This window comes from Camelus bactrianus, chromosome 21 (assembly GCF_048773025.1).
Source record: "Camelus bactrianus isolate YW-2024 breed Bactrian camel chromosome 21, ASM4877302v1, whole genome shotgun sequence".
NCBI lineage: Eukaryota > Metazoa > Chordata > Mammalia > Artiodactyla > Camelidae > Camelus > Camelus bactrianus.
Window position 1 is genome coordinate 24,909,562 of NC_133559.1, and position 25,745 is coordinate 24,935,306.

General features: G+C 36.5%; 1 protein-coding gene across 4 annotated transcripts in view; it reads left to right on the top strand.

The window, feature by feature from the left end:
• Positions 1–25,745, top strand: part of RALGPS2 (Ral GEF with PH domain and SH3 binding motif 2) — a 135,933-nt gene that overhangs the window by 34,511 nt on the left and 75,677 nt on the right. For all 4 annotated transcript variants that reach the window (XM_074349861.1, XM_074349863.1, XM_074349860.1 and 1 more), the window contains 5 exons: positions 1,151–1,292; positions 6,676–6,780; positions 7,858–7,908; positions 20,166–20,249; positions 24,433–24,522. In XM_074349861.1, the coding sequence (XP_074205962.1) occupies positions 1,239–1,292; positions 6,676–6,780; positions 7,858–7,908; positions 20,166–20,249; positions 24,433–24,522 (384 nt within the window). In that variant the 5' untranslated portion in view covers positions 1,151–1,238. The remainder of the gene's footprint in view (positions 1–1,150; positions 1,293–6,675; positions 6,781–7,857; positions 7,909–20,165; positions 20,250–24,432; positions 24,523–25,745) is intronic.

The window sequence follows — 25,745 nt, forward strand, 5'->3', positions numbered from 1 at the left end:
AAAGGAAACAGCATTTTGAGAAAATTATTATGGATAGTTCAAACTCGGTTTTTAAAGTAGGTGTAGTTTTGTAATGTACAGCACAGGGAATATAGTCAGTAATGTTGCAATAAGTTGGTATGGTGACAGATGGGAACTGGACTTACTGTTGTGGTCATTTTTCTGTGTAAAGATACAGAATTACTATGTTGTACACCTGCAACTAACATAGTAATGTAAGTCAGTTATACTTCAATTTTAAAAAAGTAGAGATAGTTTTAAATACCTAACTTATAAACACTTATTTCTCTCATGGGAAACATCGTAGAAATTTAAAGTTGGAAAGAGGCCTTAAAGACTGTTTATTCCTGTCATTTTACAAAGAGAAGGAAATTCTCTCTTAGGTACAGTTTCCAAAATAGTGCTATACAGCAAGTCGTTTGTGGAAAGGGATTAGAACCTCAAGTAAATATTCTGACTTCCAGTAAAATGAAAAAAATATATTGGTGTGGAAAGAGTATTTGACTAGAATTTTAAATGGCTTGAATTTTATTCTTGACTCATTTAGCAGGCTGTGTCCTCGGAGGCTGTGTTTATTTGTGTTCTAGGAGCATAGTGATGCCTTACTTAATTAGCCTTATTGGTGGTTGTGAAGGTCAGTGAGATGATGGATAGGAGATATTCAGTGAACTTTAAAGCTCTATACAAATAAATATGTCATGTATTGTGGTATTTTTATAACATGCTCCATAATAATTTATTTTTAACTATTTGTGTCGTCTTTGTAAACTAAGTCATCAGCAATGCTAATCTAATTGTGTAAGGCTGATTTAGGAGTGTCATTTAGAGCTCTAAAAACTGATTTTGTTACACCATGTGTTACTTTGCCACATTTTTTTAAACACTTTTTATTGACTTAAAACTAAAAAGGGTTTTGAATTTTTTCACAGTAAATGAAAAGCTTAGGCTTTTGCTTTGCTGATAAAGAACATTAAGTGTTTCTGATCATTTGAAAATAGCACTAAACTGGATTTAGTGATTTACCTGAAATGAAAAATAGAGGTTAGTAAAGTTGAAATATTGAATTCCTTGGCTTGGTGATAGGCGTGGGTTTGTTTTCTTAAACTTCCAGTAAGACACACGTTTAAAGTTCTCTGCTTATGTTTTACAGGGATAATAATGTATCTGTGGCCTTGGACGTGAAGCAAGCCGTCTTCTGTTGCTGTTAAACTGCGTCAGGGACTGATGTTGTGGGAAGCATGGACCTAATGAACGGGCAGGCAAGCAGTGTTCATGCTGCTGCTGCTTCCGAGGTGAGCCACTTGAGAGGTTTAGTTGTAAAGTTTCTTACCTTCCATTCTAATTTTTTCAGCATTATCATTGGTCATAGATTTAAATCAGAACTTAAGGAAAACGGTTATAGAATTTTTAGTTTTTTAAGAAACTATTTTAATTGTACCATCTATGTGTTTACTGTACATTTTAGGTGGAGCTAAGCCTTATCCACTTGACAAATAATGATTATTTAAAATGCTTTCTTGAGGGGGGAGGGTGTAGCTCATTGGTAGAGCATGCACTTAGCATGCACGAGGGCCTGGGTTCAATCCCCAGTACTGCCATTAAAAATATATAAATAAACAAATCTAATTACCTCCTCCCACCCTCCCCAAAAGCCCCCCAAATTTAAAAAAGTAAAATGCTTTCTTGAGTTTAGTCTTAAAGGATACATAGAATTTCTTTTTAAGGTACTTTTACATCATGCATACCTTGAGAACAATAGTATGAGTGAAGCAAAGAAAGAGTCTTCCATTTGAAATGACATAATCTTGGACACTTGGATCCCTTGATTCCAAGCCTGTTGAAGGAGATCGAAGAACTGTTGGGCTGGACTGTTGAAAAGGCCACTCTGGTGATGTAGCTCAGAGTGTTAAAGACAGAGGTGAAGACTGAACTCCCCTCTCTAGTTGATGTCTTATAATTTCATTTTTGCCCCACCTTTTTTCTTTATTGCTATGTGTATAAATCTAGGGTGCTTGCCTGCCTTCCTTAATAACTTTAGCATCTACCGTCTATTTCTTCTTTATTTTTCTCCTTGCATACAGGATGAAAATAAATGTTTATGACACTTTAACATCTTGGCCTCAGAGTTCCTTAATAACTTCCAACTCCATTTTGCCCAAGACAATTAATTACTTATGCCTTGCTCTTGTTGAAAATATTCTAAGTCTGTAGTTTTGATTATTTTTCTTATGTAGATGATTTCTGTATTTTTAACTCTAGCTCTGGCTTCCTCCATAAATTTTGTTAAGCATTTGTGATACACTAGACATTTTACTTATAATATGAACAAAATCAAGTTACTTACTACTTCTACTCTGTTGGACTAGCTGCAAAGAAGACAGCCCACCCCCTTTCTCTGACTTCTGTTAGTAGCGTCACCATTTCTCTAGCCATCTAAGTTCCTATCTGTAGATTTGTCATTAACCTGCTTCCCATTTGCCCACCATTACCATTTTCATATCACATCAGGGAGAGTCTGCTAACAAAACTGAATTTAGAGTCCTCTGTAATGTAATCATGGAAGGGACAGCTCAGGTCCTGCCCACACTCAGGTGGAGAGGATTACACAGGAGCATGACCACCAAGAGATGGAGATTCCTGGCAGGCGGCTTAGAGCCTGTCCACTCTGCCTTATCTCTAGGATCCAGCCCTTTTCTCCTTATTTCTGCTAGCACTGTCTTAGGTCTTAGTTTGGTCATTTATTATTTCTTGCCTAGATTATTGTAGCTGCCTTTTATTTTGATCTTGTACTTCTGTTCTCTGCTATTTTTGGTCCATTTGACTGTAATTCAATTTTAATATTCTTAAAATATTCCCAAACTGTCTGTGGCTCCTAGTGGCCTACTTATTAAACACACTTGACCCTCACCCCTGTGTTTAAGACTTTCCTCAAAATGGCCCTAAATTTTCTTTCCAATGGATTTAGTTGCTTCTAATCCTCTACTTGAAATTTATATTCTAATGAAAGAATACCACATGTTGCTGACGTTTGTATAAACCCTTAGGTTTTTCCATTTCAAGGACTATACTTTTAGGAAAGTCTTTTTCTGATTCCCTACACGGATAGGAGCAGTCCTGTTTTTGCAACTATCCCTTTTAAAAAGCTAATTTTTAATAATTTTTTTCATAAATTTATGCATAGTTTTTCTTCCTCTTTGAGACAGGGATTTTGTATGCTCATATGTATGTCTGTATTATCTGTGTATTTGGTATATTTATGACTATATTTCTTGAATATGTTAAATGTATGTGTGTGTTTGTATAATATATTTATGACTATATATTGTGAAACGTACAAGCTAGTATTACAAGAAACAGTACACAATTATTCGTTAAATAAAGTAGGTCATTTCACTTATAGAAAAAATTCTGTTGACTTTTCTAAAAGTGGGTGAATTACATCAGGCCTCGGAGTAGTATAATCTACTACATGAAAAGTAAGAGGGGAAGAGTCTGCCTTTTAAATTGTCCTGCTGTGGCAAGAACATAAAATTAAAAATACTTATTTTCTACCTTCTCTTAAAATACAGATCTATTAACATATCAAAGTACAAATTTCTCATAAATGTGATAAGCTTACTGAATAGATAAGGTACTTGATCTGAGTGATTGATTTCTCCCGTCTCTACCTTTAGACTTAACTTGTGCTTAGGTTTCTGATATCAGTAGAGTCATGGTGAACTTTTTCCAGACATTTAGAGGTGTCAGAAGATTCTTAGTTTGGTCGCGAGTAAAGGACGACTGCTGTGCTCATAGCGCGCAGTGTGCCCCAGTGCTGCCTAGCTTCTCATTACCAGCGTGTTTGTCAGTAGTAGGGAAGCATATAGAAGCGCATCGCTCGTAATTGTTTAAGTTTATGCTAATGGCCTGGAAGACGGAAAATGATTATTCACTTGGGTAAGCAGTAAAATTGCCATTATGATTTGCTAACTTGCCTTGAATGAGTTAAAAACTTGGGGGGAAATTACCAAATTCTGTTTAAAATTGACAGAATGCATTTATTTTTGGTAGTTACTGCATTAGTATATACTGCTTCACTGATGTCTATTTGAATGCGTAACATGAATAAATTTCTATATTAGTCTTGGAACATAAAATAATGTTGTTGACATACTGTAAGCTAGTCATAGTTACAGAGATTAAACACAGGGAATAAGACACTATGTATAAAATCCATTTACAGCACTTTGGATTTCTGCTCAGACATGTAAAGAGCTCAGAATTAATCACTCCTGTCCTCACAACCTGAAAAAAAAAAACTGAGCAAACTGAAAACCAATAACTCTTCTTAGCTTTATCAGAGAATTGATGTCACAGAGCAAATTGACAGTGATGCCCTGGAAAATGGGGAGATGGGCAAATACAGAGAATCACGGTTACTAAGAACAGACTCCCTGGAGGCAGGAAAGGGTAGGAAACAACCTGTAGTTCACAAACCATGGAGGCTCTGTGTGGACTAGCTTGGGAGTTACAAACTCCTGGGGGCCCAGTTTTAGGGCTCCCACCCCTACTTTTGTGGATTTTACCTCTAGGAGCCCCATCAAGTTCTCACAGTGAAGATCAGGGAAAAATCCCCTCATGTTTCCAGCACTGAGTGGGGGAAAAGTAATCATCCTGAAACATACCCAGCATGTGCTGTCGTCCACCTGACCTCAAGGGAGCCTAACCTATTTGGGGGAAGAGAAAGAGCCGACTCCAGGCCCTCTGGCCTTCTTGCCTCACCTTCTGAGGGGAGTCGGGGTTGCTGAGAAGCACTTGAGAAGGTCACAGGCTCGCTAAAGTACCTAACTTTAGGGTGATGAAACGCTACTCTCCCACACTTCACCGCCACACCAGCAGGGCTCCTGTATCATAATGAAAGGTGACAGCTAAAAGAACTGCAAGGCACAGACTCTGTCGTAGGGGGCGTTTCTAGGGAAACCAGGGACAAAAACAAGGTCACTAGAGGAAAATGAAGACACCTCTAGCAACAGATAGCAAACAGTGTAACACTCATCTAGATAAACGTACACTACAGGCCTGTTTACCTTAGTTTCTGTTACCCAATAAATCGTTTGTTGCTTTCAACAAATGTTAAGGCGTACTGAAAGGTAAGAAAAAACATAGTCTGAAGAGATGAAGCAAGCAACCGAACCAGGCTCAGATATGGCAGAGATTTTGGAATTAACAGACTGGGAATTAAAACAACCGTGATTAATAATGTTAAGAACTCTAATGAATAAAATGAACAATGTGCAGGAATGGATGGATCATGTAACCAGGGATATTGAAACTCTAAGAATCAAAAGGAAATGTTAGAAATCAAAAACACTGTGCCAGAAATGAAGAATGACTTTGATTGGCTCACTAGTAGACTGGTGACTGGTAGACAGCCGAGGAAAGAATCAGTGAGCCTGAAGACATGTCAGCAGAATGTTCCCAAGCTGAATGGAGTGCAAAGAGGAAAATGAAAGTCAGTATCCAAGAACAGTGGGGCAGTGACCCAAGGTGTAGCACACACGTAATGGGACCACCCGAAGGAGGAGAAGGGAGCAGAAGAAGAATTTGAAGTAAGAATGGTTGAGAATTTTCCAAAATTAATGACAGATCCCTTCCTTTGTAATGATTTTGATATTTAGCTGCTGCTGAAAGGGAGGGAAAAGTAAAAACGAAGCATAATGACAAGAGCTCAAAACTGACGTGATAGCTAACAGGCTGACATGTATTATACCCCTGTAATTGAAACTTTCTTTCTGAAGGGTATCTTTTTTATTTTAGGGAGTGGGTAACTTGGTTTCTTTCTTTATTTCTAATGGAGGTACTGGGGATTGAAGCCAGGACCTCGTGAATGCTAAGCAGGCGCTCTACCACTGAACTATACCCTCCCTCCTTTTGTAATTGAAACTTGGGTTAATTTCTTTGTGCTGTTGACTGTAGCCTGGTATCCTGCCACCGTTTAGTAGAGCATGATCTAAATGTTTTTACAGTGATAATACTCTGCTTTCAGCCAACTGGTATAGAATATATTTTTATCTCATTGTACAGATGAAGTGGAATTTGAATAGAAATAAGATTTTCGGAGCCAAAAGCCACCTTTTGTTCTACATGCAGCAACAGCAAATTCAAACTCAAAGCAGAAAACCCCTAAATTTGTAATACAATAGAAAGAACAGTGTCAATTGTACTATCACAGACATTCACTTACCGAATAAGACTGGGTTATTCAGTTAATGGAGTTCTGAATGTTTCTTGTGGTTTATGTTATGAAAATAAAGTCTTTTTCTTAATAAAAATTAGATTTAAGAATTGTAAAGGGATGTACTCTTCTCCCCTAACTTCTTTCCCCCCTTTGAAAGTCACTGAATTTGTTAAAAATCTTTTATTTCTATTGGAAATTATAGGATGTCAGGATGAAGAAACTGACAGGAAAATGACTTACTCAGGAACCTAAAAATCATAAAGTTGAGGTTCGATTTCAAGTTGCCCAGCCCTTTTTCTGGTGCTTTTCCAGGGAAGCAGTGTGTTCTGCCCAGTTTCTCTACAGCATTTGTTAACCCACTGGTCTTAGCTTCCTCACTTTTTAATGTCAGTCTAGTTTCCATGACATTGACTGCAAGACAGTTTTAAAATGGCTTCCTTTTTGTTTCAATTTAACAGAAAAGTAGCAGTTCTGAATCATTAAGTGACAAAGGTTCTGAATTGAAGAAAAGCTTTGATGCTGTGGTATTTGACGTTCTTAAGGTTACACCAGAAGAATATGCGGTAAGCCGCCCAACTCTCCTCCAGTTTTTGCACATGATTTACACGTTGGTGCTTTTGAGTTAGAATTTGTAGGCCCAGCAGAGGAAATGGTTAAAAAAAAAAAGAAAAGAAAAAAGCTTACTGTGGGAATTGCTGGGGAGGGTCACACAGCGATGGAGCAAGCAGAGGGGTGAAATGGAGAAGGTAAGATGATCCATAGAGCAGCTTTGTAAGTTACACTTGAACTTGGTAAGTAATTAAACTAAGTTTTTACCTTTATGGTAATTGCTTTTGTCCCTGCCTGTACCACCTCCCCAGGCTGACTGTACCTTATTGACATATGTAAGAAGTATTTTTCTTTTTTTGTAAATTAAAATATTGAAAAATGAAAGTTGAGGGCACTATTGCAGTATCATGAAGGGTACCTAGAAAAACATTGAATTCTTAACTGACATAATGTTCCTTTATTTAGGTTGTCTTTCTCCTTTAATTTGTTAGCAGAGTGCATTGATTTGATACTGAACCAGTCTTGCATTCCAGGAATAAACTGTGTTTGGTCATAGCATATTATTTGGTGTGTTGCTAGATTCTGTTTTACATCTGTAGCCACGAGTGAGATAGGTCCGTAGCCATGTGGAGTCCTTCAGTGTGAGTTGCCACTAGAGTCGAGTCGTTACCTTTTATAAATTGGGAAGAATACCTTTTTATTAAGGTCAGATTTTATATTACCATTTGAGGAGATAGGATTTAATAGTCATAATAACACTGCTCCATGAACCAGTAGATCCAATTTTTGTTTTTTCATTTTGGCCATGTATGACCATGTCCAAAATTTTAAAATTAATTTTGTTTTCTAACTTTACCTCAGTTATCTCACAAGAAAATGTGAATAGACATGAGATAATTAGAAATAATTATATTTAATGGTATCAGGGCTGAATTTTCATTTTCTTAAGCCCTTATAAAATTGGGACTTTTTCTAGTAAAGATTTGAGTACTTAATATATTTTAGTACAGAATGTAATTTTAATTTAGAAGATGTCATACCGTAGAATTCCAAAGAATAAATTATGATTTTTTTTTTACTTTTCATTTCAGGGTCAGATAACGCTAATGGATGTTCCAGTATTTAAAGCCATTCAACCAGACGTGAGTAGTTTTAAGAACTTTCCTTTAAAATATATAAGATAGTGAATTATGGTCTCAAATTAAGAAGTTTTAGAAATGACAAATTATACTTTATAGAAATTTTTAAATGTTTAAAGCTTTTGATGTAACTTGTCAATGTATTATTCAGGCCTCAGAAGCTCATGTGGCGTTCATGGCTAATATCCTGCTGAGTTGTAGATGGGACTGTTGGAACCATTTTGGTTGGTTTGGCTTTACTACGTTACTGAAGGGGCATGGACTTAGAGAGGCTGAATGTTTTACCAAAGGCTCTGAAGCTTTTTAGTGGGAGAATGGAAATAAGCTGCTGGGTTTCACAACACACTTCGGTAATCTTTCCTCTTGTACCTTAATTTTATGACTTTATGACTGTGTATTGACATTATGGAGAGAAGAGAATCAAGGAGGCATTTTTTGTTTTTATTAAAAAGGAGACTAATACTTACTGTGCATCTCCCCACCGTAAGCCATTTATCACGCTGTGTCTGTGTCTGTGTGTGTGTGTATGTGTGTGTGTGTGTAATGTTCCTGTCCGTACCACAACCTGAGTATGGCAGTGCCTGTTTTACTGATGAGAAAACAGAATGGCAGTTGTCCCTGGTACACAGCTAAGCCCTGGAACTGGCTTTCAGACTCTAAAACCTGATGCTTTTCACTCTTAGCAGATAAGAATGTAAATATGATTTTGTATCCCCAAACCAAGTCACTGATAATACTAATATTCAGTACCATAAGATGTTTTTTAGTTCTTTTGGGAACAAAATACAGTGTATTTCTTACAGGATAGTAAGTCTACTATAATGATTATAATGAGTTAGAGAAAACATCTATATCTTCAGTGGTGTAGACAGGATTAGTCCTGTGATTGTCAAGTAAGTTACTTAATGTCTGAGTATCTCAAGTTTGTCACTTACAAAATGAAGTGGTGGGCCTGAATCATCTTTGAGTCCCTGTCATTTCCACGATTCTTTGTTTCTCTAACTTTTCCCCCCTTACCATGGAGGGCACTCTCAACTGAACCATTAGATTAGCAACAGAAGAGGAGCAATCTAGTCTATAAAAAAGGCACAAACAAAAATAGCTTTTGTATTTAAATCACAAAAACTGCAATATTCATTTCCTCACATCCCTGAACAAAACAAACTAGATTCTTTATAAAAGTTACTTTTTTATGCCCTGAAATTCAGCCATCTTCTCCTTAGACATATTTTTCCCTTCTGAATAAACTGCAATGACTATATTGCTGTTTCACATGAGATTAGTATATAGAAATGTAATGTGAGCCATTTACATCCCTTCACATTTTATAGTAGTCACATTACAAAGTAAAAAAGGTAAAATTAATTTTAATAATTGTATTTAACCTACCACATCCAAAATATTATCACTTCAACTTGTAATTGGTATAAAAATTACTGAGGTGTTTTACTTTTTTCTGTACTAAGACTATGAAATTCAGTGTATATTGTACAATTACAGCACATCTTTATGTGGAGAAGCCACACTGCAAGTGCTCCATAGCCGTTTGTGTCTAGGGGGTTGGACATTGAAGATTTAGATAATGACTATTTAAGGACATAGACTTCATGTCAGTGGGGATTTTTAATTTCCCTGGGACATCTATCAGTGCGTAAACTTTATAGACATGGACCTTAAAATTCCCTTCACTCCACTCCCTGATCTAATTTAGCACCAGTCCCATTGATTTTTTTTTTAAAACTAAGTATCTTATTTATCCATTCTCTCTCTGCTGTCAGCGTCCTAATCCAAGACCGCGGTGTAACCCGAGGCCCTCTTTCCTGATCTGTCCACCTCCACCCAACCCTTCTGAACTCTCCTCCACCCAGTAGCCGTGCTAACCTTCTCAGCATGTAAATCTGCTCATACTATCCCTGTACTTAAAATGCTTCAGTGGCTTCCTTTTGCTCTGAAGATAAAGACAGACTATTGTAATATCATCTACAAATCTCTTCAAAGAGTTTTGCCTTTTCCTATCCACTTCCTACCTCAATCCCGTCTTAAGCCTTTTCCACCTCTTTCTGGTTTAGTGCGGTGGCCTTTCAGTCGCTCTCACCACTGAGCTTATGCATGTTCCAGTTAACTCCTGCTCATCCTTCAGTTCTCAGATCACGTTTGACTTTCTCACGTGGGCTTTTCTTATCTCCCTGCAGGCTCCCCCAGCACTTCAGTTCCTCACTGGACTTGTCAGTTGCAGTTTTACGTGTATTTGTTGTGCTTCAGCAAGTTATTTACTGAGCATTCTGTGCCAGGCACTGGTTTACAGCAGTGAACAAACAGACTAAAATTCCTGCCCTCCATCATGCTAAGTGAAATAAGTCAGACAGAGGAGGACACATACTGTATATGTGGGATCTAAAAAATACAGCAAACTAGGGAATAAAACAGAAAAGCAGCAGACACACAGGTGTAGAGGACAAACTGGTTGTTGCCAGCGGGGAGAGGGTGGGAGGTTAAAGCAGCTGGGCGGAAGACAGGCTACAGGGATGCACTGCACAGCACGGGAAGTGTCACCGTATTTTGTAATAACTGTAAATAGAGTGTGGCCTCTAAAAGTTACATTAAAAAATAAAGTTCCTCCCCTCCTAGATTTTCCCTTTGAGTGAGGTGAGCTAGTAGTGTGTCACCAATAGCATCAAGCAGCCAGAAGGGGACGGGGAGCAAGGACACAGCGGGAGCTGTGGTTTCAGATGGGATGGTCAGCAAGGCCTCCCCGAGATGGAGTCGTCTGAGAGTGACCATGAGGAGGTGAGAGAGCAAGTCTTCCCGTGTCTGGGGCAGAGCGATCCGGGCAGAAAGAGCAGTACTGATACTCAGCACTGTAAGATTCTTTCTCAGCTCTTTTGGGAACAAAATAGAGTGTACTTGTTGTAGTAAACTGAAGTCTACGCTGGCCCTGAACACTTTTCCTTGTACCTTTATTTTATGACTTCATCATATGACTGTGTGTTGAAATTTTATAAGAGTCGAGGAAGGCATTTTATTTTTTAAAGAGAGGCTAACATTTATTATGCATTTACCCATTGTAAGCCATTTATTATGCTTACATAAGGGAAAAGATTGCTGGAGTAAGCTGTGAAACCCAGGGCAAAGGCCAGTGAGCGCCAGTGAGTGAGTGGAGGAGTATGGCAGAAGGTGGGAGGTGTAGTGAGGGTTTGGTGGTAGGGGGCCTTGAAAACCATTACTTTGAAGAAGAGAGGACATTATCGGAGGCTTTCAAGCAGACGCAGACGAGTGAGGTTTTCTGGCTCCCCCTGTCTGCTGACCAGGGTGTGCAGGGAAGCAGGCATGGGGTGGGGAGCAGATGGTGCCAAGGACTGAACCTAGGAGACCAGGTGAGAGACGAAGGTAGCTCACATCAGGGTGGGAGCAGAAGATGTGGTGAGAATTGTCAGGCACGATTTGTCAAGAGGAGTCAAGGATGATGGCAAGATTTTTTATTTTACACCAGAAGCATTTAGTTGATACTCTGTGAGATGGAAAATTATGAGTATTATGTTCAGATCTCCTGGGGCTGTGCCATGCAGCCTGTGGAGAAAGGCCAGAGGAGCAGATCTGAGGGAAGAGCCCGCGTGTGGCTTCGGACATGCTTAGTTTTACATGCCTGTTGGACAGCCGAGGAGAATGACTAGTGAGAGAATATATACCTGCATAGGTTTTCAGTCCAGGCTGGAAATGTAAGTTTGGGAGTTGTCAGTGTGGAGATACATAAAGTGTGGGCGAGATTACCAAGAGAGTGAATATTGATATGGAAAACAGGAACCTATTTAGTGAAACTAAAGGAGAAACTAACAAAAGAGACTGAGACCAGCAGCTGGTGATTTAGAAGGAGAGCTAGGTTAGTATGAAATTTGATGAATCAAGTAAAGGACACATTTTTAAGAAGGAAGCAACGATCCAGTGTGAAGTGTTGTTAATTATGCCCTTACCTGTTTATTGCTTGCCATTTCTGCTGAATTTTAAGCTACATGAGGGCACTTATGACTAATGAGTTTGTTTTTACTATTTGTCTGGCAAGTAGTGGGAGCTCAATATTTAGAATGAGAAAGTGAACATAGTGTTTAGTAAATGTTTGTTCAATGAGGGAATGTTTTTAAAAAACTGAAGCAGTAATTCTTGGAAGAAACAATGTAGCACCAAAATGTTTCATATAATCATCAAAATTACACTAAATCTGGCAGCACAAATAGGACTTTGTCATCTGGCAGAAAAATGTCTTCTAATTTATCGTGAGATACTTAAGACATAGAAAAAGGCATCAAGAGTAATGAGATGACCTCTGTGTATCTGCCTAACCTCTGGGTCCTTCCACGTTCACCTCTTCCCTCCTCCCACCACTGTCTAGTATTGATCTATATCGTTCCTGTGCAATTAGTCACAATTTTTTCTATAAGTATATGTATCCCTTAGCAATATATACTTTTGTAGGTTTTAAATTTTTTAGGTAGATGGTATCCTATTTTTTTTCCTTCTTTTTTAGCTTGCTTCTTATGTCCAGCATTTTTGGACCAGCATCCATGTTGATACACTAGTACATTAATTACTGAGTTGTAGGATGTTGACATCTTTAAATTTATTAACCAGTGCCAAATTATTCGTACAGATATTTTTGTTTATTATGTCAAAACTCTTGCTATTGATAACTTTAACAAATTTTTTTTTTTTGGATTTGCCACCCGTATTTAATAACATTAACACATTACAGTATTTTTTTCAGAAATATTTTTGGAGAGATAACACTTTCTTTATATACTGCCTTTTTTGATGTAGTTGTTTCTTTTTTTTTTACTGAAGCACAGTCAGAATCTTCACTTGCCCACTGGTCCACGCAGCGTGCCAGACTTGGAAGCTTCCGTGGGTTGTGATCCCTCTAACACAAAACCAGGCTTCACACTCTTCTCCCCTGCTTTCAGTTCAGTGTTCGGTGAGGGCAGGAGTTTACTGTGAGGGTTCTGTATATTCACTAATTTCTGGTGTGAATTTTCCGATATTTAGCTGAAGTTCAATTCTTGTTGAAGTTTTCCCACATTTCTCATTTCTTATGTACATAGATGTGTGATTTTTCTTCTGATGAGAAGGTGTTTTTTGTTTTGTTTTGTTTTGTTCCTGTTAGAAGGCTCTAATGCATTTACAGGGCTTCCCTCCAGCGTGAGTTCTTTCGTGTTGAGCAAGCAATGACTGTTCTGAAGGTTTTTCCATGTTTATACATTCATAGGACTTTGTTGTTTCTTTTTTTCTGTTAGTGATTCTCTGATGCTCTGTAAGGCTTGTATTTCTTCTGAAGACATTGCCATGTGCATTACACCAGTGGGGTTTCTCTTCAGAATGAGTATTATGTTGTTCAACACAGGATGAATTAGGACAGAAAGCTCTCTTGCAATTAGGTTTTCTCTCCAGTAGCAATTCCCTGGTGCTTTCGATAAGTCTTAAGTAAGGGGTAGTGCTTGAAATCTGTACCGTAGTCATTGCATTGGCTAATGATTGCCCCTCTTATGGGGTTCCCAAGTGTTTATAAAGTGGCAGTCTCTGGCTGAAAGTCCTCTGGCATGTATTACATTCAAAGAACAAAGTTTCACACGTTATTGTTTGTTCTGTAGGGCAATAATAATAAGTCCTTTAGATTATAGCAATAAACACATTAGATACAAAGGATAGATAAGGCCCTCATGTATGACTGGGACAAAGGAGAGACTGAGGAAGAATTCTGGTTAAATGCAGACTTTCTTGTGTGTGCAGAGACTGTAATCCTGGCAACATCCAGAGCTCCAACATCAAGAATACTGTAATTCTATCCTTGATATAGAGAAAATTATTTTTATTAGAATTAAAATGTAAACAATCCGTGACTATAGTGGGAGATCTGAAGAAAGCACAAGAGACGTGTGACTTCTTACAGACTAGAAAAAGCGGCCCGTTTCATTAGAAGCAAGGTGCCGCTGTTCTGTCCATTCATATTATCGCTGTTCCTTGCAGTGAACTTTCTTAATATACAGTAAGGTCAGGTTTAGATTAGAGCTAGAGAGGGCGAAGAAGAAAACTGTTGACGAGGCCCGTAGGTGGATCCCAGCATCGGCCGTGGCTGAAGACAGCCCTTGCCTTTGCCTCTGCTCTCACTGTAGAGGTGGCTTTAAGGTGTCGGCAGGAGAGAGTGTGAGTACGTTAGAAAAGTGAAGTGATATTTTTGATTTTACGTATTACATTGGAGTTAGATAGTTTCCAAGCTTATTCTGTTGGTTAAGAATCACAGTGAGCACTTCATCTGTGGCTGAGGCGTCTTTTCTAAACAGCCGTGTAGGCTGAATGCTAACGGATATGCTGAATCTCTTTAAAGCTTCCAGCTTGAGCTTAAGAATATCCCAGCAATAATGATCTTCTCCTTGTGAGCACCCCCGCCCCATCCCCCACAGTCTTTTACAATTCCATCACTTTCTTTTCGTCCCTCAGTCTCTGTCTACGTGCTGGTCTATATTGGCCTTTTCTCTTCTTCTGCCTATAGGTACCCCTACAACATCACCCTTAGAGCAGTCCTTTTAAGAGTGTTGGAACCTACAAGATGAAATTTAGATCAAGAATTTGACTTTACAGAACAAACCTACAAGACATAAGAGAAGCTGTGGCTCCCGTGAAATTCAGTAATTCTTTCATAGGGTATGTGTCGTCAGTCGCGGCGTCTGCCTTCCCACGTGCTTCCAGAGTAATTGCAGTTTCATGGCTCAAAGTGAGTCCATGAATATTCCTTCAAATGCACGTTTAATGACCATTAGGAAATTGCTTTTGTAAATGTGAGTTACTATTAGAGGATTTCTCTTCCTTGCCTGATTTAAAACTTGCAAGTTAAATACATTTGAACAAATTTTAAGAGGTATCAAGGCTGCTGTATTTCATTTAGCCTTTGCTAAAATGGAGGCTTATTTTTGTAGTGTACTCACATAAGTCCTATTCTTAAGTCAGACCCTAAAAAAGCATCTTTTGAGTCACTAAATTTACTTTCACTTGTTGGTGTTCATGGGAAATGATTTAGTGCAGAATAACTTGATGTGGCTGATGAGTTGACAAGATGACAACTGGTAGAATTTGTTTCTTAGATTATATAGTGTCACTTGGAGGAAGAGCCTAGGGTCTTGGACAGAAAGAGACAGGAACAAAGGGAAAAGCAATTTTTTTTTTTCTGACGGATATTTAGTGGCTGTTGAGAGGTAGAGGTGGGGTAGGGCAAAAGTCCCTTAAGGCCAGCTAATCATAAATGCATGTCCGGGTTTAGGAAGAAAGCAGTGGGTGAGTTCCTGGAGTCCCAGTGCAGTTTCAGCTTCATCAGCTATTAAGTGGGTTTTTGTTGTTATTGTCATTGTTTTTTTAAGTTTTTATTTGGAGGTAATTAAAGATTCACAGGAAGTTGCAAAAAATAGTATGGAGATAATTGTAGATGCATAGGGAGTTGCAAAAATGGTGCAGAAAGGGCTCATTTACCCTTCACCTAGAAGTTTTCCCTGGAAGTTATCTCTTGTATAAGTGTAGTATAATATCAAAACCAGGAAATGGACATTTGTACAATGCATGTCTGTATAGTTTTATGACATTTTATCATATGTGTAGATTTGTCTGACTACCACCTCCATCAAAATACAGAGCCGTTCCGGCACCACAAGGATCCCTCCCTTGTACTGCCCCTTTGTAGCCACGCCCCTCCCACTCTTACCTGCTCCCCACCATCCTTAGTCCCTGGCAGCCACTCATCTGTCCTCTGTCTTCATAGTCCTGTTTGTTGTGGTGGTAGACGAGCTAGTAAAGTAACATTGTCTCAGAGGGGAAACTTTTCTGAAGCAGAAACTACCATCTTAAGTTTTTTTTATAAATTGTGATTACGAAAGAAGAAAGGGTTGGAGAGGGATAAATTAGGAGTTTGGGATTAACATAGATACATTACTATATATAAAATAGATAAACAGCAAGGACCTACTGTACAGCACAGGGAACTAAATTCAATATCTTATAACCTATAATGGAAAAGAATCTGAAAAAGAATATATAATACGTGTGTGTGTCTGTGTGTGTGTGTAACTGTATCACTGTGCTGTACACCTGAAACTAACACAACATTGTAAATCAACTATACTTCAATTAAAAAAAATTTTTTTTGAGAATTTTCTAAACGCCTACTTGTTTCTTCGTGCTTCCTAATTACAGATTTCTTTAGGATAAAAGGTTCCAGTGGGATTTTAAAACATTTGCTCCCACATAATGTGACTACAGAACCATTCAATCCCTGCATTCTTTCAGTCTGCTTCTAGTAGAGTTTTCTCAAAGGGGAAGAGCATTTTTCATTAAGTTCATAATGCTGAAATGTTCCAAGAACTGGGTAGATTTTCAAAACCTTTTAGTATTTCTTATTTGAAGAGTCAGAATAGCATTAAAATTTTTTAATGTAAAAACTAAAGCCATAATTCACCAGTAACTTTATCTGCGTTCCTTATTTATCATAGTAAGTTTTAAAGATAAAGGTAAGATCAAATGAGTTGATATTTATAAAGTGTTTAGAATAGTGATCCCTATATTCATGTTAACTATTGGTCTGTTATTTTTTTTTTTTATTGCGGCTGTTAACATGTTCTCAGGATGAAAAGACTTTCTAAGCACAAAATCAGAAGATTGAATCACAAAGAAAAGGATAAGTGTAGTGGCTATTTTTAATAAACAAAAGCCAGCCCCTGTATGCACGTGAAGACAATTGGGATGATATTTATATAGGTTTTCTTCGGGTGATGGGTGTATAGGTGATTTACAGCTCCCTACCCCTCATTTCCTGTTTTTAAAAAAAATGTCACACAACCACTATTACCCTGGTCGGTGGAGAAATTAAAGTACAACATATAGAAAGGGAATTAAATATACCTAGTTTTGATAGGACTCTTGTGAAACTGACACTCGTGCTTGTATAAATGATTCAGAATTTCAGGAGGGCAGTTTGACAGATATTAAAGCCTTGAAAAGATTCCTACTCTTAAAAACAAATTCAAGTTGATGGATTTAATCCTAGGGATTTTGTCCTAAAATATGGCATCTTTATATAGTTGTATAAGTATGCCGTTACTTTTTGGAAAGAACAGAAATGTTTCCTAGCAGTTTGATGTTTTTATTATAGTCATCATATGTCATTTTTATGTCAATATACTGTCTACACTAACTATTTCCTGTCTATACAGGGAGATAATGTGAAATGAGCATATATCTAGGCTTAGTTCCAAGCAGTTTTTTTTCACTGTGTGTTACTTGTGTCATTTTTTTTCCGTTCAGTAATTTTAATTTGAAAATTGCAATTTAATTTTAGGTTTAAAAATGTAATTCATATCGTCAGAGCATTTACTGTTTATCTGCTGCATTAAAGTGATGACTGTCATCTCTTTCTTTAGTATTCCCCATCTCGGTTGCTCTAGCCAGAAACTTGTGCATCTTAGTACCTCATTCTTATCACCTCATTCTTAGCTTACACTGTGTGAGTCCAATTTTTGACGAAGTCTTGCCTGCCTTCAGAATATCTTGAATTTACCACTTTTTTCAATATCCACTGATACTGACCTACTCAGGGGAATATTACCTTTTTTATAAAGTATTGTAATATCATCATAGCTATTTCCTCAGTCTTCTCCTGACTCAGTTCTTTTTTTGTTTGTTTTATTTTATTTTAAAATTTTATTGGAGATATGCATATATCATGTTTAAGAAGTCAGGTGTTTCCATAAGAGAGCAAAGTATAGCAATATCCATTTGCTCCCACCCTTTCAGCCTCCACCCTTGAGCCCCACACCCATCCAAGCCTCTTAGCTTTTCTTCCTTGGCAGAATTTATGTCTGTTTTTCAGATAATATGTCTAAATGCCTGTTGCTTGTGATTTTTCAATTTTGGGTATGATTTATTGACTCTCTACTAGAGAAACGGTTTTCTTCTCTTACAGTCTCTGCACGTTTATGCAATTCACTTCCTCCTCTTTCCCTTACAGTTATTGTCACAATTTTGACGTGAATAAGTAATCATGGCTCAACTGTAAAGAACATTGTTACCATATGTCATTTTTTTTTAACATTTTTTATTGATTTATAATCATTTTACAATGTTGTGTCAATACCATATGTCATTTTTATGTCAATATACTATCAACACTAAATATTTCATTTCAACTGTAAAGGACAGTTGAGCCATGATTTCTTAAATGTTGTTTTCCTCGAGCTAAATAACTTACTTGAGCTTTCTCTGCACTTGTCGCTGATTTTTCTGCCAGAAGTTCATGCAGTGAGTGTGTCTCCTCCTTAAACACTCCAGATGTTTCATTCAGAGAGGTCTCACTTGGAATCTCCGTCATTACTACTTAACCATCTGGACTCTTGTTCCTAAGGTCTGCTCACAGCTTTGTCCCGGGATCTCCCTTTATTGTTAATCTGGGAATTTCCAATATTTTCTTTCTATGTTGGTTCCTCAGTTTCCTGATTTAGTCTTTTTCTTAACTTGCTAGTTTGTTTTGTTGGAACGTATGTTCTAGCTGTCTGAGAATAGGTACATAGAAGGCAAATTCTCTGAGAGTTTCATGTGAAAATGACTGTGCTATACTTTCATACTGAATTGATATTTTTGTTGAGTATAGAATTCTGGGATTTTGAAGGCATTGTTTCAGTTGTCTTTTAAGTTCTGGGATTGCTTTTGAGATATCTGATACCTTCTGATCCCTGTTTTTCTGTGTAGATCTGGTTTTGTTTTGTTTTTGAACTGACGATTTATGATTTGTCTCCAGTTATGCTACATTTTTGATACCTCGGTTTGAGTCTTTTTTTTTTTTTTTTTTTCTTAAATCTGTTATAATGGGCATTAGGCAGGTCTTTTCTTGTCCTGTAAGTTCTGGAGGCATTTTCTTGAGTAAGTTTTGTTTTTTTTTTTTAATGTTACTTTTCTCTCTTTTTGTATTCTCTTAAAATTCTTATTATTCAGAAGTTGACTCTTATCGACTCTTCTAATTAACATAATAATTTTGCTCCTATTTTTAACCTGTTGTTTTAAAGATTTTTATCACCTTTATCTCACAACTCCTCTGTTGATTTTAAAAATTTCTCTTATATATTTTATTTCCGAAATATATTTATTTCTGTTTTGTTCTCTGAATATTTTTTATTTATATCCTCCTGTTCTTGCCATTTAATGGGAGCATTATCTATTCTTATCTATCTGAGAGTAATAATTGTATGGTTTTGTCTTTTTCTTTTCTCGGTTTTCTGTTGTTCACTGCCCTAACTCAGTTTCCTCAGAGTTCTTTTCCCCGTGGGTTCTCTCTCTGTTTCTGGTGATGGTGGTTGTGTTACAGCAGGGTTCTTAACCTATTTTGAACCTTGGACCCTGTTGGCAAACTGAAGCTTATGGAATTGAACCCTTTAAAATCAAAGGAAAATCAATTCTGTTAAGATAAATGTATCAAAATATTTTAAAAAACTGTTCTATGGCAATATATGTACCTCTTTATTAACATAGTAAGATCTAAAGGTGATGAGATTATAATTGCAAAGTAGTGATGAGTGTAAATTCTATTTTTGAGATATCTGTACCAACTGTAATGTGATGTGAAAATATTTGTGATTTTTGTTAGTAACAAAGTAACATGTACTGCCTATTTTTCTATACTCTGTAGATAGCATGCATAGTTAAGAGGAATGTCACTTCAGTTTTTTTTTTTTTTACATCCAAGTTTTGAGCCCTTTGAAATCTATTGATAGACCTTTTTGGGTATCAGGAACCCCCTTTATTAGAGGTTTCTTCGGATACTTGGGATCATTGGCTGTGCTCAAAGGCTGAGGTACCAGGAAGCTGGCTGGATGCTCTTGAGTGATTGACTGGGGCTTGACAGCTAGTGGGCTTCACTGTACATTGTGGGAGCTCACTTTCCGTTATTTGTAGATCTTTTCCTCTTGGGATTCAAATGTCTTCAAAGAAGAACCCATCAATCTGCATATGGAGTATAAATCTAATGATCTATGTCCTCATAGACAAGTAATTTTGCCCTCTTACATTCTAATAAAATTTACCTTTGTGATTTAACTGAATGGTTATAATTTAGATATATTCCTATTAAATAAAACAGTTCCAAGAAAAGATACAACAGTCTTTAATGCTTTGGAACTGTTAATATAACAAGGAAATTGGGCTATTTCATGAATTTATACTTAATTTTCAACTTAATTTTTCAGGAGCTTTCAAGTTGTGGATGGAATAAGAAAGAAAAATATAGTTCTGCACCAAATGCAGTTGCCTTCACAAGAAGATTTAATCATGTGAGTTACTTACTAAATTTTGATATTTCATTTCTGAAATTCAATTCCTCAGTATATAATTTTTCATTAAGAAATAGTTCAGGTTTTTATATCAAATCTAGAACATTTCAACCAATATCTCTTCAATTGTTGTCTCTCTGTATGATCTCTATTGTTTTCCTTCTGTAATTCCTATTTACTGTAATTCCTTAGTTCAGTATACAGTTGAAATTTTCCACGATGAAAAGTTAAGAAACTATCTTTAAAGCTTAACATATATTTGACTACAAATACAAGGTTTTCATAACATCTCTATATGATTATAAAACCCTGAATAAAGCAACTACAGTTAAAAATATCTAAGGTTTACTTTTTAATGAAGCAGTTGATACATTTCTAAGAATGTGTTAAATGTTTGTTTGAATCATATGTAACTGCAGTGTTTGACCATTGTTAGGCTACAAAAGCTGGTGAGTTCATGTTGTTAATCTAGTATGTATTAGGAAGGGTTCTAATAAACAGCTGTGAATTCACCACCCAAACTACGAAATACAGTATTACCAAAACTTTTGTTGAAGCATTAAACGTGTTCTTCATTCTGTCTTCACTTAGGGGTAACCATTACCTGAACATTTTGAGGTTTTTTCTTTCTTTTCTTTTTTTTTTAAGTTGGTTTAGAAATTTTTTAACTTCTCTCATAATTTTCATATAGATTTACCAGAAATAATGGTATCCCTAAACAACATGTATAATCTTGCTTGTTTTTCATCTTTGTAAAATATATCATCAGACTATACGTACCCTTCTGTGCTTGGCTTTTTTCATTTGTGTGTTTCTCTTCCGTGTCCATGGTGATGTGTGTAGCTCTTGTTCACTGATTTTCAGTGCTATCTGCTAGCATTTATTGCATGAGTGTATCAGAATTCATCATTCTTTCAAGGGTGGACATAAGATGTGACCCTGGATTTTTTGCTATTATGAAGAGCATTGCTGTGAATGCTCTAAAGAATCTTTTTGGTGCCCATGTGCAATAGCTTCTCTAGGCAGTGGCTTTCGAACTTTTTTGACTGTGACCAACAATAAGATAAAATATTTTACATTGCGACCTAATATTTACTTGTATTAGATATGTACTTTGATCTTTCTTTGCTAAAAAAGAGGATGAAATGAGAATTCACCTTTTAACAACCTTAATTATTGGATCCAGACAACTGCTAACATCACAAAAAAGACCTGATGAAAAAGCCCGGCACAACCTAGACTCTTGCCAAAGGCACCGAACCCAGCAGAACCTTTGAAACCGGCAGCTAATTTCCAGAAAACACAGGACGTATTAAACTGCGCTGATTAGTTGGAATGCTTTTATAAAGAGACATTTTCCCTCATCTAGTATTTGCATACCCGGAGGTCAATTTCCTATAGGCAAAGGAAGGATAAATATTTGTTTCTGTCTATTTAGCAGTTTTGAAGATAATGAATTGGTGTTCTGTCATCCTGTAGTGGTGACCAAGTAGTTTTTTATTTTTTAGTTTTATTTTGAACTCATAAATTTAAATATTTATGATGTGTTTCAACCCATTGCAGTTAGTATCCTTATTCAAACTCATATTGTCCCATCTTTGGCCAGTGAACTCTCTTCAGGTTGGCTTTCACGTCCTTTGTCATGACCCTAGTCATCTTTAATAATTTCCTTGCCGTCTGAATGCAGAGACGTTGTCGGTTCATTTCATCCATTACCTGCCCCTTGCCTAGAATCATTTCTTTAATAAACCTTGGTTTCTTATAGTGGGAAATGGACCGGGATGCTAGAGATGCTCATTGCTATTAGAGTAACCATAGTTTCTAGGCCTTTTCAGCAGATATAGCTAGGATATCTATATATCATACACACACACACACACACACACACACACACACACACAGACACACAAAACTATCAAAAGATAAAATATCTCGACTTCATACTGATACTTCTAATTCAAATTCAGGACCAGTGTTTTACTTCACTTCTTCTTTATTTTATCTGCATATCCTTTCTTTCACACTCAGAACCTGATTTTCAAGGAACACACATTAAGCAGTATCCTGCAAGTGACTCATTTGCTTTATCTTACATAGCAAACAGTCCCAGAGTAACAATGCTAATACCAGTCTTATTCCCGTAAACAGGTGAGTACATGTTCTGCACATGTTTTCTCTGTTTTTTTATAGTTATAGTATATACTGTCTAGGCATACAGGCATTATATTACATGCTCTCCTTTACTTAACCTTCATTACTCTTACTTCTGTGAATACGTGTATACTTAATGCTCACTACCACCCTTATGATGATGCTTCTCTAGTCATTTGGCTGTCTGAACTTGTTCTCCAGAAATTACTCAGGGAGGGCTCATTGGAATAATATTCTTGAGTTCTTACATGTTGATAAGTTTGCCTGCTCTCTGTATGAAATTTTCTTTCCTTCATTACATTTGACATAGTACTTTTATTTTTTTCTACCTCTAGTTGTGTGATACATTAAGAAAACCAAAGTTATGACTCAGTATCAAGGTTACCTGCTATGGCAAAGTGTCGCTGTTGAAAATTCTGATGATGATTAAATTTTCTTTTCCTTAAAAATCACTCTTTTTTTGTCTCAGTGGCCAAAAGATTTTTTTTAAGTCTAGTGATTTCATAAAAGTATGTCTCAGTGTAAGTCATTCTGGGTCAGGATCCTCAGGCTTGGCTGGCTGTCGCTGGGGCTGTTGACTGGGGAGCACCTACACTTAGCCTTTCCTGTATGGAGCTTTCAGGGTAGTTGGACTTCTTACACAGTGGCTTAGGGATCCCAGAGAAAAATATCCAGCAATCAAGGCAGGGGCCACATATTCTTTTATGACCTCGTCCTGGATGTCAGCATCAATTTTGTTAATTTTCTATTTCTTGAAGCAGTCACAAACCTGTCTAGATTCAATGAGAGGTGACATACACCCCAGCTTTCAACATGAGAAGTGGTAAAGAGTTTGTGGCCATGTTTTTAGATCACCATAGTATTTGTCTTAAAACTTTGACATTAAGCTTAATTAAGTCAATGAACATGCAGTTTAGATTGAATTCATAATTGAAATTTACTAAGGTTGTTAAAATGTCTAAAGTATAACTTTAGATACGTTTTATAAGCAAACTTTATTATAGGGATAATTATTGCCATTAGTAGCTCAAATACAGTAGCAAATATGAAGATGGCTTTTGTAAAAGACACACATTTTACATTTACATCTGTTTGTAAAATACACACACTTTGACAGTTTATAGATGAAAGTTGCAAGTAAAAATTGAAATATCTCTCACTAAAAAAAAAGTGATGAAATATGAGGAAGTGGCTTTATCTTTTGCACTGTTTTCTAACTACATTCCGTTTTTAGGTTTGTCTAAGTCTGAACCAACTGAGAGTGTTTTGATTTTGCTTTCATAGTGCGTGAATTAAAATATGTTACATACATATTATATCATACAGTAAGCACGCTATTTTCACTAGAGTATAGCATTTTAGTAATGTTATAGATATAGTCTGCCTTCTAAAGATTGATTTTTGATGTTTTTAAAAGAAATCTTAAAGATGGTTTCATTGAATTAGAAAGCCTTACGTAACTTAAAAAATACAGCTTTAGTTTTAGAATGACTTAGATACGTTTTTCTTTATGATACTTTATTTCATTTTACTCATACCAGGGAAACCATACTTGAGATTCTTTACGCTTATGTTTCTGCTGAACATAAATAAATGGCAGTATGAGATTACACAGCCACAGGAAAACATACCATAAGTAGCATGTTTTACCATGTCTGACCTGTGAGTTTATCTAATTCTGCTGAAGTGTTTCAAAATACAGCAAAAAACGCTTGTATAGTGTTCAAGATGCATCACTCTGGTTTTATTGTGTTCTTTTTTCCTTCAAAATGTGTATTAGATTTTGCAAATTAAAAAATGTAGTAATGTTTTTATGTGTGTGTATTCATATATACATACCTGTATCTGCCTGTCTGTACATGAAGTGTATGTAGCATTTGAAGATTGGTCATGTCCTGGTGGTGACTCAAGGGAAGGGGAAAGTATTGTTTTTAAACAACTGTCAGTAGTTCCTCAAGTAGCTCTTGTCATTAATTTGATTGTACTAAATAAAGAATCTTGCCACTCAACTATTTTAAATTTTTATTTGCAGGTAAGCTTTTGGGTTGTTAGAGAGATTCTTCATGCTCAAACATTGAAAATCAGAGCAGAAGTTTTGAGCCACTATATTAAAACTGCTAAGGTAAGACAAACTTGTGTTTTTATCTCTGAGTTCAGTCATTGAGCAATGCTTATGAGTGAAAATTTGCCTGTGACACTGTTCACTATTTATTGATGCTGAAAAATAAGGCCTATTGATTAATATAATTCAGGTTTTAAAATTGGATGCCTGTTTCTTTTGCTTTTTCCTTTATCCCCCTATCTTCCTCCCCTTTGTTTTATACCTTTCCTCCCTCTCTCAGAGTCGCTGAATTATTTTGACTGGGCAGACAGAGGCCGGATTATGATGAAGTTTAATACTTATGAAATATTGATCTTTCTGCAGGTGATCAAAACAGCCTTATAGGATTAAGTAGGACAATAAATATCCATTTTTTGCCTTTGAAATAGGTCACTCTGCCATCTATGTGGAGAATGATAAAACTTTATTTTTAAAAGACTAGTATAAATGAGGATGTTAACCAAATACATTAATTAAATAGCAGAGGTCATAGATACAGCAAGAGGAATAGAACATGGATTTAAAGGGCAGTCAAAATATAGAGAGGAGGACAGAGTAAGACATTCCACAAGAAGATCCCAAGATTTTATTAAAATTTGTAACAACTCCAAATTTATGTTACGTTTACTAAAAAGCAGTATAATTGTATCCACATTCATTTTTCATTATTCTTATAATAAGCACATAGTTTATCTCACTTGTGAATTGAAGGAAGATGGAATAAATTGTGGACACCATTTTTACAATTGTAAATTATTGTAATTACTGTAAAATTGTAATTTTTGTACGTCATAACTCTTCCGTATTTTCCTTGACCACCTGGGAATGACTGTGTTCTAGCATTTTCTAGCACTAGGTGGCAGAGCTAACCTTCTAAAAAATTTGATATTTTGCAGTAGTGTTAAAAATTTTTAAAAACACTCTCTGTGATTTAGGTAATTATTGGAATTTAGCTAATAGAAATTCATGACTTTTCTCCATTGATCCTGAATTTGTATTATTGTTTTCTGGTTTTTGGTAATTTTTTTAATGTACTTGTTGTATGTTCCACTCAAAACCACTAAAATTTGCCTGTCAAACCTGCCATTATCCTCATCAACTAATCATTTAATGCCAGTTCAGACTCAGCTTTGAGGTGTTTTTGACAGTGCTTGCTTTCATCCCAAGTCCTAAACTCATAATTTTTTTTTGTCTCATTATTGTCTCTTAAATCCCTGTAATCTGACTCTCTGCCTTCTGTATTC